The sequence below is a fragment of the Scyliorhinus canicula genome, chromosome 5, assembly GCF_902713615.1.
Source record: "Scyliorhinus canicula chromosome 5, sScyCan1.1, whole genome shotgun sequence".
In the NCBI taxonomy this organism is placed as follows: Eukaryota; Metazoa; Chordata; class Chondrichthyes; order Carcharhiniformes; family Scyliorhinidae; genus Scyliorhinus; species Scyliorhinus canicula.
The window spans coordinates 225,152,291-225,168,071 of NC_052150.1; the positions used below are offsets into that span (position 1 = coordinate 225,152,291).

The 15,781-nt window shown below is 49.3% G+C and overlaps 1 protein-coding gene across 2 annotated transcripts in view; it reads right to left on the reverse strand.

Moving 5' to 3' along the window:
- The window catches only part of LOC119966625 (uncharacterized abhydrolase domain-containing protein DDB_G0269086-like), a 229,516-nt gene that overhangs the window by 202,039 nt on the left and 11,696 nt on the right, over positions 1 to 15,781 (reverse strand). For both annotated transcript variants that reach the window (XM_038798629.1, XM_038798628.1), the window contains exons 5-7: positions 13,951 to 14,079; positions 9,953 to 10,066; positions 2,157 to 2,183 (exon numbers count right to left, since the gene is read on the reverse strand). In XM_038798629.1, coding sequence (XP_038654557.1) covers positions 2,157 to 2,183; positions 9,953 to 10,066; positions 13,951 to 14,079 — 270 coding nt within the window. The remainder of the gene's footprint in view (positions 1 to 2,156; positions 2,184 to 9,952; positions 10,067 to 13,950; positions 14,080 to 15,781) is intronic.

Sequence of the window (15,781 nt, forward strand, 5' to 3'; positions counted from 1 at the left end):
ATGGTGTTACTGTGCAGGAGAGGGGTGGGTGGGGTGCGGGAGAGGGGTGGGTGGGGTGTTTGGGAGGGGTGGGTGGGTGGGGTGCGGGAGAGGGGTGGGTGGGGTACGGGAGAAGGGCGGGTGGAGTGTAGGAGAGGGGTGGGAGGGTGGGTGCGGGGGAGGTGTGGGTGGCGTATGAGAGAGGGGTGGGTGGGTGGGGTGCGGCAGAGGGGTGTGTGGGTGGGGTGTGGGACAGGGGTGGGTGGGTGGGGTGCGGGAGAGGGGTGTGTGGGTGGGGTGCGGGAGAGGGGTGGATGGGGTGTGGGTGAGGAGTGTGTGGGTGGGGTGCGGCAGAGGGGTGTGTGGGTGGGGTGCTGGAGAGGGGTATGTGGGTGGGGTGTGGGAGAGGGGTGGGTGGGTGGGGTGCGGGAGAGGGTGTGTGGGTGGGGTGCGGGAGAGGAGTGGGTGCGTGGGGTGTAGGTGAGGAGTGTGTGGGTGGGGTGCGGGAGAGGGGTGTGTGGGTGGGGTGCGGGAGAGGAGTGGGTGGGTGTGGTGCGGGAGAGGGGTGGGTGGGTGGGGTGCGGGAGAGGGGTGTGTGGGTGGGGTGCGGGAGAGGGGTGTGTGGGTGGGGTGTGGGAGAGGGGTGTGTGGTTGGGGTGCGGGAGAGGGGTGTGTGGGTGGGGTGCGGCAGAGGGGTGTGTGGGTGGGGTGCGGGAGAGGAGTGGGTGCGTGGGGTGTAGGTGAGGAGTGTGTGGGTGGGGTGCGGGAGAGGGGTGTGTGGGTGGGGTGTGGGAGAGGGGTGTGGGAGCGGGGTGTGGGAGCGGGGTGTGTGGGTGGGGTGCGGGAGAGGGGTGGGTGGGGTGCGGGAGAGGGGTGTGTGGGTGGGGTATGGGAGAGGGGTGCGTGGGTGGGGTGCGTGGGTGGGGTGCGGGAGAGGGGTGTGTGGGTGGGGTGTGGGAAAGGGGTGTGTGGGTGGGGTGCGGGAGAGGGGTGTGTGGGTTGGGTGTGGGAGAGGGATGTGTGGGTGGGGTATGGGAGAGGGGTGCGTGGGTGGGGTGCGGGAGAGGGGTGTGTGGGTGGGGTGTGGGAAAGGGGTGTGTGGGTGGGGTGCGGGAGAGGGGTGTGTGGGTTGGGTGTGGGAGAGGGATGTGTGGGTGGGGTGCAGGAGAGGGGTGTGTGGGTGGGGTGCGGGAGAGGGGTGTGTGGGTGGGGTGAGGGAGAGGGGTGTGTGGGTGGGGTGCGGGAGAGGGGTGGACAATATCAGTGAAGTCAGCACCAGTGACACCAATCAACCTCAATATTTAGATAAACCTTCCAGAAAGGCCAAAAGAAACACTGGCCGGAATTCTCCGGTGGTCGGGATTCTATGTTCTCGCCGGCAGTGCACCCCCTCCAATGGGTTTTCCCGTTGGTGGGGGGTGTTTTCAATGGGAAATCCCATTGACAAGTGGTGGGAAGGGGTGGGGTTCAATGGGAAATCCCATTGACAAGCGGTGGGAAGGGGTGGGGTTTCAATGGGAAATCCCATTGACAAGCGGTGGGGTGGGGGTTTCAATTGGAAATCACATTGACAAGCGGTGGGAAGGGGTGGGGGGGTTCAATGGGAAATCCCATTGACAAGTGGTGGGAAGGGGTGGGGTTCAGTGGGAAAACCCATTGACAAGTGGTAGGAAGGGGTGGGGTTTCAATGGGAAATCCCATTTTACCCAGTGACAGGTTAGGATCCAGGATGTACTGTCTGAGAGTATGGTGGTGACAGATCAGTCGGGGTCTTCCAAAGACGATTGGACACTTAGCTGGAGATAAAATAAATTGCAGGGCTACAGGGAAAATGTGAGGGAGTGGGACATGGGGTTGGTGTGGGGGGTGGGGAGGGGCAGGAATTCTGCCAGTGACACAGCTAACCTAATAATCGAATAAGCAATGCCTGTGAAACAATGTCAAGGGGCCTATTTGGGGCACGGGCTGTTGGGTGGTCACTGGGGTGGATCTCGATATTAGCTATAACCATTCCTGCATGTTTCAAACAGGAAATAAATCCAACACTTCCCTGGAGAGCTGTTAATCCAGAAATTCTGACAAGACAGTGCAATTGAAAAGAGGAATCAAGTGTAGTTTAATAAAACAATACAGTACTTTTTTAAAAATGGGCAACATTTTCCCCGTTCATTACTCACCCCGGGCCTGTCTCTGTTGTTGACGTGCTGTCATTGAGGAAGAATAAAGAAGAGAGATGATCAAACTTTCACACAAATGCAGGAAAAACAACACGACATAGTTTAAAAACAGAGAGAAAGCAAGGCTTGGTGCTGAAGTATATTGATGCAGAGCAGAAGACCTAGGGGCAGGATTTTCCATGCACTCCCATGGCATGTTTAGTGACAGCTTCTGATCCCACTGTTGTCGATGGGGTTTCCTGTTGTATGGATCCCCACTGCAGGGAAAGCCTTGGTGTGGGGATTGCTGTCGATGGGACTAGTAAATATTTGAAGGTGACAGGGCAGATTAGCAATATGCGCTTTTTGGGTGGCATGGTAGCACAGTGGTTAGCATTGTTGCTTCACAGCGCCAGGGTCCCAGGTTCGATTCCCGGCTTGGGTCACTGTCTGTGTGGAGTCTGCACGTTCTCCCCGTGTCTGCGTGGGTTTCCTCGGGGTGCTTCGATTTAACCCTGAAAGACGTGCTTATTATGTTAATTGGACATTCTGATTTCTCCCTCTGTGTACCCGAACAGGCGCCAGAGTGTGGCGACTAGGGGATTTTCACAGTAACTTCACTGCAGTGTTAATGTAAGCCTACTTGTGACACCAATAAAGATTATTATTATTATTAATTTTATGTTTCATTCAGGTCCTCTCATTCTTCTAAATTCCAGTGAATACAAGCCCAATCGATCCTACCGTTTCTCATACATTCTGCCATTCCAGGGATCAGTCTGGTGAACCTTTGTGCGCTCCCTCTACGGCAAGTATATCCTTTCTTTGATAAGGGGACTGAAACTGCACCCAATACTCCAGATGTGGCTTCACCAAGGCTCTGTAACAGCTGCTGTAAGACATCCTTGCCCCTGTATTCAAATCCTCTTACAAGAAGTCTCCTAATTACTTGCTGTACCTGCATGATTGCTTTCAGTGACTGGTGTACTCAGACACCAAGGCACCTTCGCACATCAACGTTTAAATAATACTCGGCCATTCTGACTCTCCGTCCAAAGTGGATAACTTTACATTTATCCATGTTGTACTGCATCTGTTACGTATTTATTTGCTCACTCAATGTGTTTATATCACCTTGATCTTATAGAAACATATAAAATTATGAAGGGAATAGATAGGATAGATGTGGGCAGGTTGTTTCCACTGGTGGGTGAAAGCAGAACTAGGGGGCATAGCCTCAAAATAAGGGGAAGTAGATTTAGGACTGAGTTTAGGAGGAACTTCTTCACCCAAAGGGTTGTGAATCTATGGAATTCCTTGCCCAGTGAAGCAGTTGAGGCTCCTTCATTAAATGTTTTTAAGATAAAGATGGATAGTTTTTTGAAGAATAAAGGGATTAAGGGTGTTGGGGCCGGAAAGTGGAGCTGAGTCCACAAAAGATCAGCCATGATCTCATTGAATGGCGGAGCAGGCTCGAGGGGCCAGGTGGCCTACTCCTGCTCCTAGTTCTTATGTTCTTATGAAGGCTGTTAACATCCTCCTCACCACTTCGCTTCCCACCAAGTTCCATGCCATCAACAAACTTGGAAATATAAATTTTGGCTGGGGTTGCAATTATTCACATAATTATGTATTAATGACTTGGACGAGGAAAATTAATGCACGGTTGCCAAATCTGCGGATGACACAAAAATAAGTGGGGAGGCAAATGGTGAGTCTTCAGCGGGATATCGAGAGGTTGGGTGAGTGGGGGAAAAAACCTGGTAGATGGAACACAATGTACGCACTTTAGTTGGAAAAATTAAGGAGCTGAATATTATTTAATTGGATTGACTGCAGAAAACTCTGAGCTCTGAGGGATTTTGGGAATTCTTGTGCATAAGTCCCAAAAAGCTAGCATGCAAGTTCAGCAGGTCATGGGAAGGCAAATGGAATGCCGGCCTTTATTTCAAAGGGAATGGAGCAGAAAAATAGGAAAGTCCGGCTAAATCTATACAGACTACTAGGTAGAGCACACACCTAGAATATTGTGAACAGTTTTGTTTTCATTATCTAAGGAAAGATATATTGGCATTGGAGACAGTCCAGAGAAAGTTCACAAGGTTTATCCTGGGTAGGAAGGGATTTTCTTATGAGGAGAGGTTGAATAGATTGGGCCTGTACTCAATGGAGAGTAAAAGAATGAGAGGTGACCTGATTGAGACATATAGATTTATGACAGGGATGAGGAGGAATTTCTCCTCTCAGAAGGGCAGTGAATCTGTGGAATTCTTTACCGCAGGAGGCTCTATGACGCTGGGTCATTAAGTATGTGCAAAGCTGAGATAGACAATATTTTAATGAGAAAAGGAGTCAAGGGTTACGGGGAAAAGGTGGAGAAGTAGAGTTGAGGATTATAATCACTGAATGGCGGAGCACTCGATTGGCAGCGTGGCCTACTTCTGCACCAATGCCTTGTGGTCTTATTGTTCTTACATCCAAATCATTGATGTATATCGCACACAGCTGTGGCCCAAGCATTGTTCCTTCGGGACCCGCCTAGTCACCGCCAGCCCCTTCGTAAAAGACCCATTTATTCCTACAGTCTGTTTTCTGTCTGCTAACAATTCTCAATTGCTGCAATATATTACCTCCAGTCCCATGTGCACTTTCATTTTACACACTGACCTCTTACATGGGACTTTATCAAAATCTTTCTACAAATCCAAATACACCACATCCACTGGTTCACCCAATCTAGTCTCATAGTTACATCCTCAAAAAACAACAGAAGGTTTTCTAAACATGATTTCCCTTTCATAAATCCAAGTTGACTTTGTCTAACCCCACTGATATTTTCTTCCTTAGACGTGGAGAAACCACTAGCCAAGCTCTTCGGAACTTCTCTGCTCAAGAGAATGTCATGCCTCAGAGTACGCAGCAGCACGTTTCCTCTGAACCATCGACCAGTGCAGATAGTCATTACTGGATATTCACTCGCAAATTGATTTGGGTGAGAACCTTTCTGGAATCCAGGCACAGCTGGGAGGCTGTGAGATCCAAGGGCCCTGACAATTCTAAGACTGTTCTAAGACAGACACAGGCTGATATCCTGCTTCTGAAGTCAGCCGTACTCACTGCATTGGTGTTGCAGTGACATAGAGGGGACTATCTAACAGAGATGCCTGAGGCATTAAGCAGATTCATAGAATTTAGTGCAGAAGGAGGCCATTCGGCCCATCGAGTCTGCACCGGCTCTTGGAAAGAGCACCCTACCCAAGGTCAACACGTCCACCCTATCCCCATAACTCAGTAACCCCACCCAACACTAAGGGCAATTTTGTACACTAAGGGCAATTTGTCATGGCCAATCCACCTAACCCGCACATCTTTGGACTGTGGGAAGAAACCGGAGCACCCGGAGGAAACCCACGCACACACGGGGAGAATGTGCAGACTCCGCGCAGAGTGACCCAAGCCGGGAATCGAACCTGGGACCCTGGAGCTGTGAAGCGATTGTGCTATCCACAATGCTACCGTGCTGCCCCAAATAAAGATGGTCTGTATCTTTCTTGGTTCTACAATGTATTGGTCCAGAAAACCATCCCGTGTATACTCCAGAAATTCCTGCTCGATTGCACCTGTGGGTGCAACTAGGCACTAGTTTGACTCACCCAATCTTTATGCAGATTCCAGTCACCCATAATCGCAGATGTTCCAATGGAGCTTTTATTGCAGCCCGTGTATCATCAATAGCACCCTGCGCAAATGGAAAGTCCCGCTGTCCACTCAGTCACGCTCTCAGGTCAGGGCAGTATTGGGCGAACTTACCAATCCACTTGAAGCCCCTTGGTCACCTCCTGAATGCACAATCTGATTGTCATAATATACACACAAGTATATAATGGTGCATAGACACACACTGACTGACACACTGAAAGGCCAATCAACACACAGAACACAGCAGCCAATCACCAGACAGGGCTCGGTCACTATAAAGCCAGAGGGCACTAGTTTTCCCGCTCATTCGGGATGCAGCCTCTGAGACAGACAGAGCCCGCGCAGTCAGTATCACAAACATCTACCATGTGCTATCAGTATAGTCTGGTCAGGTTAGCCATAGGTCGTCAGTCAACCTAACATAGTGTCGACCCACAGTGCAAGTATGTTTAACAGCTCATAGATAAATAAAATAGGGTTGTACTTCTACAAGTGTTGGTAGCCTGTCTCTCTCACTGCTATGGTAAACGCAGTCATCACAGACCCAGCATACTCAACACATCAGCGATGTTACCAAGGGTATCCCATGCAGATCAACATTGATCCTTGGAAGGAAATGGAGGTGTAGAGGTTGAGTGCAGTGGTAAATGTCAGCATCAATAGCACTGGGTGACCACCCTTTGGGCACAGGTTATCCAGTGTTGTGGCAAAATTTCATTGACTGTTTCTCTGGAGATGTGGACTGTTCTCTGGCAATGAGTGTTCTCTGCCTCTCGAACGTCTGCAGGTAATTCATTCTTGAAGTCACATCTGTGTCACATCGCATCCCTTCTACTTCCCCCCCTTATGGTAGGCCTCATGGCCTTGCGGTTGCTCCTGAACAGCTGCGGCCTGTGACTCCTGCTGTAGCTGCATGTCAGCAACGTTGTCACCGTACCATGGTGTTGGCTTCATCTGTGTACTTCCTCCTGTGGTAATGGGTAAATCACTGAATGGACGATTCACTTCTTTATGATTCACTCCCTTTATTAGCTGGCTTCCTAGAATGGTTTGAGCCACTAGGCCGGACAGTTCCTCAGAGCTGCCTCGCTCGTTTGACGATACCTTTCCTCCCTCTCTCCCCACCCAGACGCCACTGACATTGAACGTAGATTATCTTTTCCACTGAAAGACCGAGATGCTGCCTGAAAATCGGCAGCTTTTAATTGATGTGTTTCTGGTGGCACGAGATCCCTGTGCTTCTCCTGTTAGATTCACACGGCAGCATAAAATTCCATTCAGTGACTTCACGACCTTGTCAATGAACCATTGCTTCCGAGAAACATTGCCACTTTGCTTCCTTCCTCCCCATCGCACGCTTAATTGTCTTCCATTTTCATAGAATTTACAGTGCAGAAGGAGGCCATTCGGCCCATCGAGTCTGCACCAGCTCTTGGAAAGAGCAACCTACCCAAGCCCCCATCCCCACCCTATCCCATAACCCAGTAACCCCACCCAACACTAAGGGCAATTTAGCATGGCCAATCCACCTAACCTGCACATCTTTGGACAGTGGGAGGAAACCGGAGCACCCGGAGGAAACCCACGCACACACGGGGAGGATGTGCAGACTCCGCACAGACAGTGACCCAAGCCGGGAATCGAACCTGGGACCCTGGAGCTGTGAAGCAATTGTGCTATCCACAATGCTACCGTGCTGCCCTTTTGTTCACTATCAAAGCATCAATCTGAGCCATGCCGTGCAATTCAGGAGCTCCATTTGCTGTGATTCACCCCCACCCCAAGCGAGCTGCATTGCATTTCACACACTGAGGGGAAAAAGACAGGAAGTAATGCGAAGCCGAGATAAAACACGAGCTCAGCCCCAGATAGAATATTGTATTCAATTCTGGCCCCCTCACTTTTGAAAGTATGAGTTACAATATTTACAATTATCAGGGATTATAGACAAATGGATAGACTGGGGAAGCTGGGGTTTTTTGCTTGAGGGACAGTGTCGTGAGAATGTCGCTGTAAGAAATGTTTGGCTGCTCATGTTACTGCAGTGATGTCAGAGTGTGGGTGGAGCTGAGCTCTGGCTCTGCTTTTTAGTTTCACTTTGAGAAAAGCTTGGGTGTGTCTGTCTTTTTGGTTTCGTTTTTCAGTGTGTTGCAGCTGAAGTCAGGCAAAGCAGCTGTATTGCTGATCCCTCTGCCATGAAGGACTATCTCTTAATCATTTGGTGAATTCAGAAGAATTATACATGTTTTCAGTAGTGAATGTAAACTCTGATGTGCTTCTGTTTAAAGGTTTGTTAAGTCTTTTGGGTGTAAAGGACAGCAGACAGGTTACTTAGTGTTGTATCCTTTGGGTAGTGTATTTGATTTACTGGTTGCTAAGATGTTCAGTTTGTTTTAGAAAGGTTAACTTGAGTTCATAGAATAAACATTGTTTTCTTTCAAAAAATACTGGTGCATTTCTGCTGTACCACACCTGTAGAGTGGGCCGTGTGCTCCCCATACCACAATCTAGTAAAAGTTGTGGGTCAGGTGAACTCCATGATACACTTTGGGGTTCTCTGAACACTGACCCATAACACAGAGAAGAGTTTTGATAGAGGTGACAGGTTTAGATATGTAAGAATATATATAATATATTCTTATAGAAAGAGAAATGGCCAAAACACAGTGGGCTGGATTCTCAGATTCTGTGGCTATGTCCGCAGGATCCGTCTGGTCTTACGCCCAAAATGTCAGCGCCGCTCCCGCACTGAAGCTCTGCCCGGGGGGGGGCTAGCTGCCGCGCCACGTAAAGCCCCTTTACATGTCAATACAGACGCAGGATTGCCGGGTCCGTGGCCTCGCATGCTCTCAGTGGTGGACTGCGGCGGCCGCACCGTACAACATGGTGCCTGCCGCTGCAGACCCAGCCTGCAAAAAACTGCCCCTTGTAACCTCCTCGCATTCCCCGGACCACCCCCATCAATCCCCCAGCTCCTGCTGAAGCCCCCCCCTGTCAATGGAACGGCCCCCCCCCCCCCCCCCCCCCCCCCCCCCCCCCCCCCGACTGTGGCGGTGCTGGGCAGAATCCACAGCCACCACGTGTGGTCCCCGGAAAGTGAGAGGACACGCGACCGATGCTGTCGGGAAGTCGGCACATCGGGGCGGAGCCTCGGGGAAGGGCCTCGGGTGACGCTCTGAGGCCGTCCCGATGGCGTGGAGCATACTCCTCGAGTACACCGTTCTTGAGGGGGCCAAGCATCGGAAAAGCGGCGCCGCCCCGATTCCGGCGTAAAAATGGATTCCCCGGCCGATTGCCGAACGCGATTTCGGCGTTGCCGGTCAGAGAATCCTGCGCAGAGATTTTAAGATGATCGGCAAAAGAAACAGAGTTTATGTATTTTCATGGGGTGTGAGCATCACTGGCAAGGTTTCTGCCCATTCTTAATTTCCCTTGCGAAGTCGGGGGTGAGGTGCAGCCTTGATCAGCAGAAAGGTCTTTGTGCACAATAGTTGTTTAGGATTTGGAATTCACTGCCTGATAGGGAGGTTATTCAACGATAGCTTTCAGCATCGAATTTGACAAATATTTGAATGAGAAAAAATATAGGAACGAGTTACCGAGTCCACGAATTGGACTTCTCTTCGAAAGACCTGAGGGGCGGGATTCTCGGTCCCACTCCGCACCAGGGACGGAATTCTCCGACCCCCCCCCCCCGCCGGAGGGTCGGAGAATCGCCCGGGGCCGGCGTAAATCCCGCCCCCGCCGTGGCCGGAATTCTCTCCGGTACGCCGGGACCCCTCCCGCCCGCCGGGTAGGGGAGAATCACGGCCCAGTTTTCTGGTGCTGCGTGTCCCCGCCGGCAGCGCGATTCTCCATCCCGCCAGCCGGCCAATGGGGTTTCCCATTGTGGGCAGCGCCACACCATCGGGAAATGCCCCCGGCTGGGTGCACTGCCAGCGCAGCGGAGAATCCAGCCCCTGGTGAACCCAGCCCATGGTGCAGGTTCAACGAGATAATTGATCTCCTTCTATGCTGAATATTTCTATGCATCATTATTTTATGCGTTATTCACTACTCTGTAAAGTTCTTCACACTCTCAAGTCCTGTGGTAACCTTACTTTATCATTTCAACTCACCATATTCTTGCGCCTGTTTATGTTCATGGGGAAGCTGCCTCATCATTTCTGTTGGCCATTCTGTTTCTGTAACAATCCTGTTTTTGAAGTTCTGTTTTAACACATCCTTTGCCACTGAAAGAAAGACAAGGGATACATGTATAGTTCAGTAATATTCAACTCCTGGGGCTAAAGTTAACCATTTTGCCAGGAAATGCAATAACCCATATCTCCAGCAGTAACTCATAGATCATAGAATTTACAGTGCAGAAGGAGACCATTCGGCCCATCGAGTCTGCACCGGCTCCTGGAAAGAGCACCCTGCTCAAGGTTAACACCTCCACCCTATCCCCATAACCCCAATTTTGGACACTAAGGGCAATTTATCATGCCCAATCCACCTAACTTGCACATCTTTGGACTGTGGGAGGAAACCGGACCACCGGGAGGAAACCCATGCACACACGGGGAGGATGTGCAGATTCCGCACAGACAGTGACCCAAGCCGGAATCGAACCTGGGACCCTGGAGCTGTGAAGCGATTGTGCTATCCACAATGCTACCTGATTTAATTCTATTCAATTCATTTAGAATGTTTAAATTTTTCATGATTTCACACCTTTCACGGGGAGAAATTATTCTCGTTGCCTGTTTCGTTCCAATTTATTTATTCATTTACTTATGTTGCAATTTTAAGGTTGAGGTTGGCAGTTATTCAGAACTTGCAAAAACAAGTACTTTCAGCCTCCTGCCAAATGGTTTTCCTTGTTCAATATGGGCTCATGCCTTGACCATTGCTTAACTTTTAGGTAGCCAGCACTTCCACTGGCACTGAGGTTAGTTGTCCAATTAGCACTGGCTCGCTTGGGACCCATATTTTCATCCCCTGGTTGGGCATACAGAGACGGGAGATTTCCCGACTCAGTGGTCCTTATCAGCTGGATTGGATCTTCACCGGAGGGCTGGAGTTGGGGGGGGGGGGGGGGGGGGGGGCAAACCTGGAATGATTGAGGCTGCAGGACACAGAGGCAGGTTGGGTGGAAGGCCAGGCTTTGTACTCTAGCACTGTGGTTAAATAAATAAAAATAAATTACAAAATCACAAGCTGCCCTCCGGCCCCCACCTTCCCCATGTTTGTCCCATCCATTCCAACTTATGCTAACTCATGTCCTGTGCACCCTTATGCCAACTTAGTTCCAACGTATGCAAATCCATCCTCCACCTACCACCCTTTGCCCTTATGCTCGCCATGCTAGCTCACCTAGTGTCATTGGATATTTCTGACATTTCCTTGACAGTTCTTTAAAGATTCTTCAAAAACTGGACAGTTCCAATGAGTTTGTGCATAAAAATTGCATTATCAAGTTGACTTTTAACAATCCCAAATGGCGCCTTAACTCTCAAAAAGGGGTCCTGGCACTCTATCCAAAAGGCACCTTACTTCTTCAAAGGTGTACACCGACTATCCAAACAAATCCATCAAGTCTTGCCTGTTCTAATCTGCACATTCCAGGTTTCACTCTCCTGGCCTACCACAATCCCAGTTCTGTGGAGGCAGCTGGTGACTTAAATGGTCAGCTGCCTCTGCAAATTGTATTTGTGTGAATCTTGGCCCAGGTCCATGGGCGGGCATGGTGGCACAGTGGTTAGCACTGCCGCCTCACATCTACAGGGGCTAGGATCGATTCTGGCCCCGGGTGAATGTCTGTGTCGAGTTTGCACATTCTCCCCGTGTCTGCGTGGGGGTCCTCCAGGGTGCTCCGGATTCCTCCCACAGTCCAAAGATGTGTTAGGTGTATTGGCCATGATCAATTGTCCCTTAGTGTCCAAGAGCTGGGATGAGGTTATGGGGTTACAGGGATACGGTGGGGGAGTGGGCCTAGGTAAGATGCATTTTCAGTGGATTGGTGTGGATTGGTGTGGATTGGCTGAATGACCTCCTTCTGCACTGTAGGGATTGCATGATTTTATGCCCTTTGATGCCAAGGGACCATACTTAGATGGTCATTGACTAAAACTTGTGCGGTTCGAATGTTACTTGCCACTTACCAAGCATGCCTATTTTTCAGGTCTTATTGCATTAGGGTATAGACGGCTTCAGTGACTGAGGAATTGTGAATGAAATGAAATTAAATGAAAATCGCTTATTGTCACGAGTAGGCTTCAATGTGCTGGCTTGGAACCTTCATTTGGTTCCAATACCTTATCCAGAAGTGTGCAGTAAAACTTGGTTCAAAGAGTCTCCGCCCAAAAGTATAACGCACTCATTTGTTCTCGTCCTCCCAGACTATCCCCACAAAAGCACTCTTGTTTTTATGTGAGCCCGGTGCCTTGGACCCCCACTCCCCCCCTTCATTTTGACCGTTCTTCCTAACAAACTGTTCCAAATTTTATTACCCTCTATGTGAAGAATTGGTTCTAGGAATCCACCCTAAACTTTTTATTTAGTCTGTCCTCCCTTGTCTTGCTACCTTGCTGTTTTTGGAAGCATTGGGATGGATTCTTCCGCCCCGCCGCCTCCAGAACGCCACGGGCGAGACACAGCGAGACGTCCAGTGACCTCGGGCAGGACTTTCCAATCGCCGGGAGCACTTGGCCGAGGAATCCCGCCCATTGATCAATTTACTTTATACCTTAAGTCGGCCTTTTTAAACTCTGGAAGATTCTCTCAGAGCTGTTTCTTTTCAAGCTCATGGATCGTTACATTATCACATTGTTTCTCATAGCTCATCCAACATATGGATTCACCTTTGTTGCTTGTCCAGACAATGCTTCTGCTTCATACTAATCAAAGCATTATACATCTACATAATGGTTTCTGACAACCTGGACTCACAGATTTGACAATACAACCCCACCTTCTAGTTGCATTGTTTTCTTTGTCACTTTGCAATGTTTGTTTCACCTCCAGGCACCTTTCAGCCACCCTCTTGGCAAGTTCCATCCCACCTTTTTGTTTCTTAGTTCCAACAGAACAGTTCATGCATTGCATTTCATTTTTTACTGATAAAGAAATCAACATTTTTTGAAAAGATGTGAAACTTTTAAGTGTTCATGTCCACATTTGGATGTATTCTTACAAAGAACATGTCATATTGGCCTTGGAGGCGGTACAGCAACGCTTCACTAAATTGGGGGCAGTTTTATACTGAGATGGAGTAAATTGGGTTTATAATCTCCGCAGTTTAGAGAAATCAGAGGTAATCTCATTGAAACCAACAAAATTCTGAAGGAACTTCGAACGTGTAGACACTGATAGTTTGCTTTGGAAGTCTAAAAGATTTTGCGATGCTCCGCCCCCTCCAAAACGGCATACTCTGGGAGTACTCCACACGTCATATGGACGGCCTTAGGGCATTACCTGAGGCCCCCCCCCGACGCTCCGCTCCGACGGGCCGAGATCCCAATGGCGTGGGTCTCATGCTATTTTTTGTCGGGAATTCAACGTGGGGGCTGCAGATTGAATCCAGCGCTGCCACAGTCGTGGGGGTGGGGGGGGGGGGGGGCTATCCATGGGCAGGGGGGCTTTGTCAGAGGCTGGGGGCACTGTTGGGGGGGGCTGGTCCGGGGATGGCAAGCCTGGCCAAAGGGGGACACTATTCGGCTGGCTGGGTCCGAGCGAGGTTGGCGCCATGTTGCAGGGTGCGGTCGCTGTAGCCCACCCCCCATGCGCATGCGGGGCCACGGACCTGCCAGTTTTCCAATCAATACCCATTTGTTTCTTCTTCCAAGTCTTTGTCCGTGTACTAACCCTCATGAGACCCATGGGATGACCCGATTGATCTCCCCGTGCCGTTCGTGGAATACGATCTCCCTCACTGAGGGGTGGAAGCCTAGCAGCTGGGGTTCGTAAATCTTGTGTGTAAAAGCAGGCCCAGATTGGGACCGGCCAGAGCAGTAGTCCTGGCCGGGACTTTGTACGCTGTGTCGCGGCCTTTACTTTTGTTCACCAATATAAACCGTTTTTGCGGCACCTTTTGGGGACCACCGAAGATATTACAGTTCCCTGTCGAACTTACAAGGAGGTTCTGTCTTTCTGTGCGGATTGATCAAAATAATTTTACGGTTCCCTTTACTGCAGGCTGATGAATGCCGTTGCTTTTTTCGTTTACTTCTTTTTGCCTTTCTCTGATATTCCTGCTGCGCAACTAAAGAAAGAAAGAAAAATCTTGCATTTATATAGTGCACAAACTTAGGAGGCTCCGACATGTTTTACTACCATTTTAGTATTTCGGAAGTGTTGTCTCAATTGCAAAATATGGCAGCCAATATGCACACAGCAATGTCCCACAAATAGAGACAAGGTAAGAACCAGATCATCTGTTTTAATGATGATGGATTTGAAATATTGATCCTAACATCAAGGAGAACTGCACGGCTCTTCTTCAGGCAGTGCAGGACCCGGTATTGGGGAATGAGCCTGGACAGGTGGTTGAGGTTTCAGTAGGGGAACATTTTGGGAGTAGTGACCACAATTCCGTAACTTTTAGGGTACTTTTGGACAGGGATGAGGGTAATCTTTGTGTTGAGGTGCTAAACTGGGGAAAGGCAAATTCTGATAACATTAGACAGGAATTGAAGAATTTAGATTGGGTGCGGATGTCGGAGGGTAAATCAACATCGGACATGTCTTTCAAGCGACAGTTAATAGGATTCAGGAATGTCACGTTCCTGAGAGAATGAAGGATAAGTATGGGAAGTTTAGAGAGCCTTGGATAACGGGGGATATTGTGAACCTCGTCAAAAAGAAAAAGGAGGTTTTCATACCTTTCCGAAGGCTGGGCACAGTCGCAACCCTCGAGGAGTATAATTAAAGTAGGTTCTTGAGCAGGAAATTAGGAGGGCTATTTGGGGTCATGAAAAGTCCTTGGCAAGTAGGATTAAGGTGAATCCCAAAGCTTTTTATTCATTTGTAAAAAGCTAGAGGGTGGCCAGGGAAAGGATTGGGCCACTTAAGGCCAGTGGGGAGAATAAATGTGTTGAGCCAGAGGAAATGGGTGAGGTACTAAATGAGTGCTTTGCATCAGTGTTCACCGAAGAAAGGGACTTTGTGGAAGATGATTCTTGGGTAGGGTGTGTGGACAGTCTGGGTCATGTTAACATCGAAAATTAGAAGGTTTTGGGTCTTTTAAAAGACATTCAGGTAGATACGTCTCCTGGGCCTGATGGGATTTACCCCAGATTACTGAGGGAAGCAAGGGAGGAAATTGCTGGGGCTTTGACTGACATCTTTGTATCCTCATTGGCTACAGGTGAGATCCCAGAGGGCTGGAGAATAGCTGATGTGGTAGCGCTGTTTAAGAAAGGTAGCAGGGTAGTAGGTAAATTATTGGAGAGAATTCTCAGGGGATAGGATTTATACCCGTTTGGAAACAAATGGACTCATTAGCGATAGACAGCACAGTTTTATACAGGGAAGGTCGTGCCTCGCTAACTTTATCAAGTTTTTTCAGGAGGTGACAAAGATGATTGATGAGGGGAGGGAGGTGGATGTTGTTTACATGGACTTTAGTAAAGCCTTTGACAAGGCGCCTCATGGCAGACTGGTACAAAAGGTGAAGTCACACGGGATCAGAGGTGAGGTGGTAAGATGGATACAGAACCGGCTTCGGTGCAGATGGCAAAGGGTAGCAGTAGAAGGGTGTTTTTCTGAATAGAAGGTTGTGACCAGTGGTGTTCCACAGGGATCAGTGCTGGGGCCTCTGCTGTTTGTGGCATACATAAATGATTCGGAGGAAAATGTAGCTGGTCTGATTAGTAAATTTGTGGATGATACCAAGGTTGGTGGAGTGGCAGATAGTGTTGAGGATTGTCAGAGGATACAGCAGGACATAGATAGGTTGGAGACTT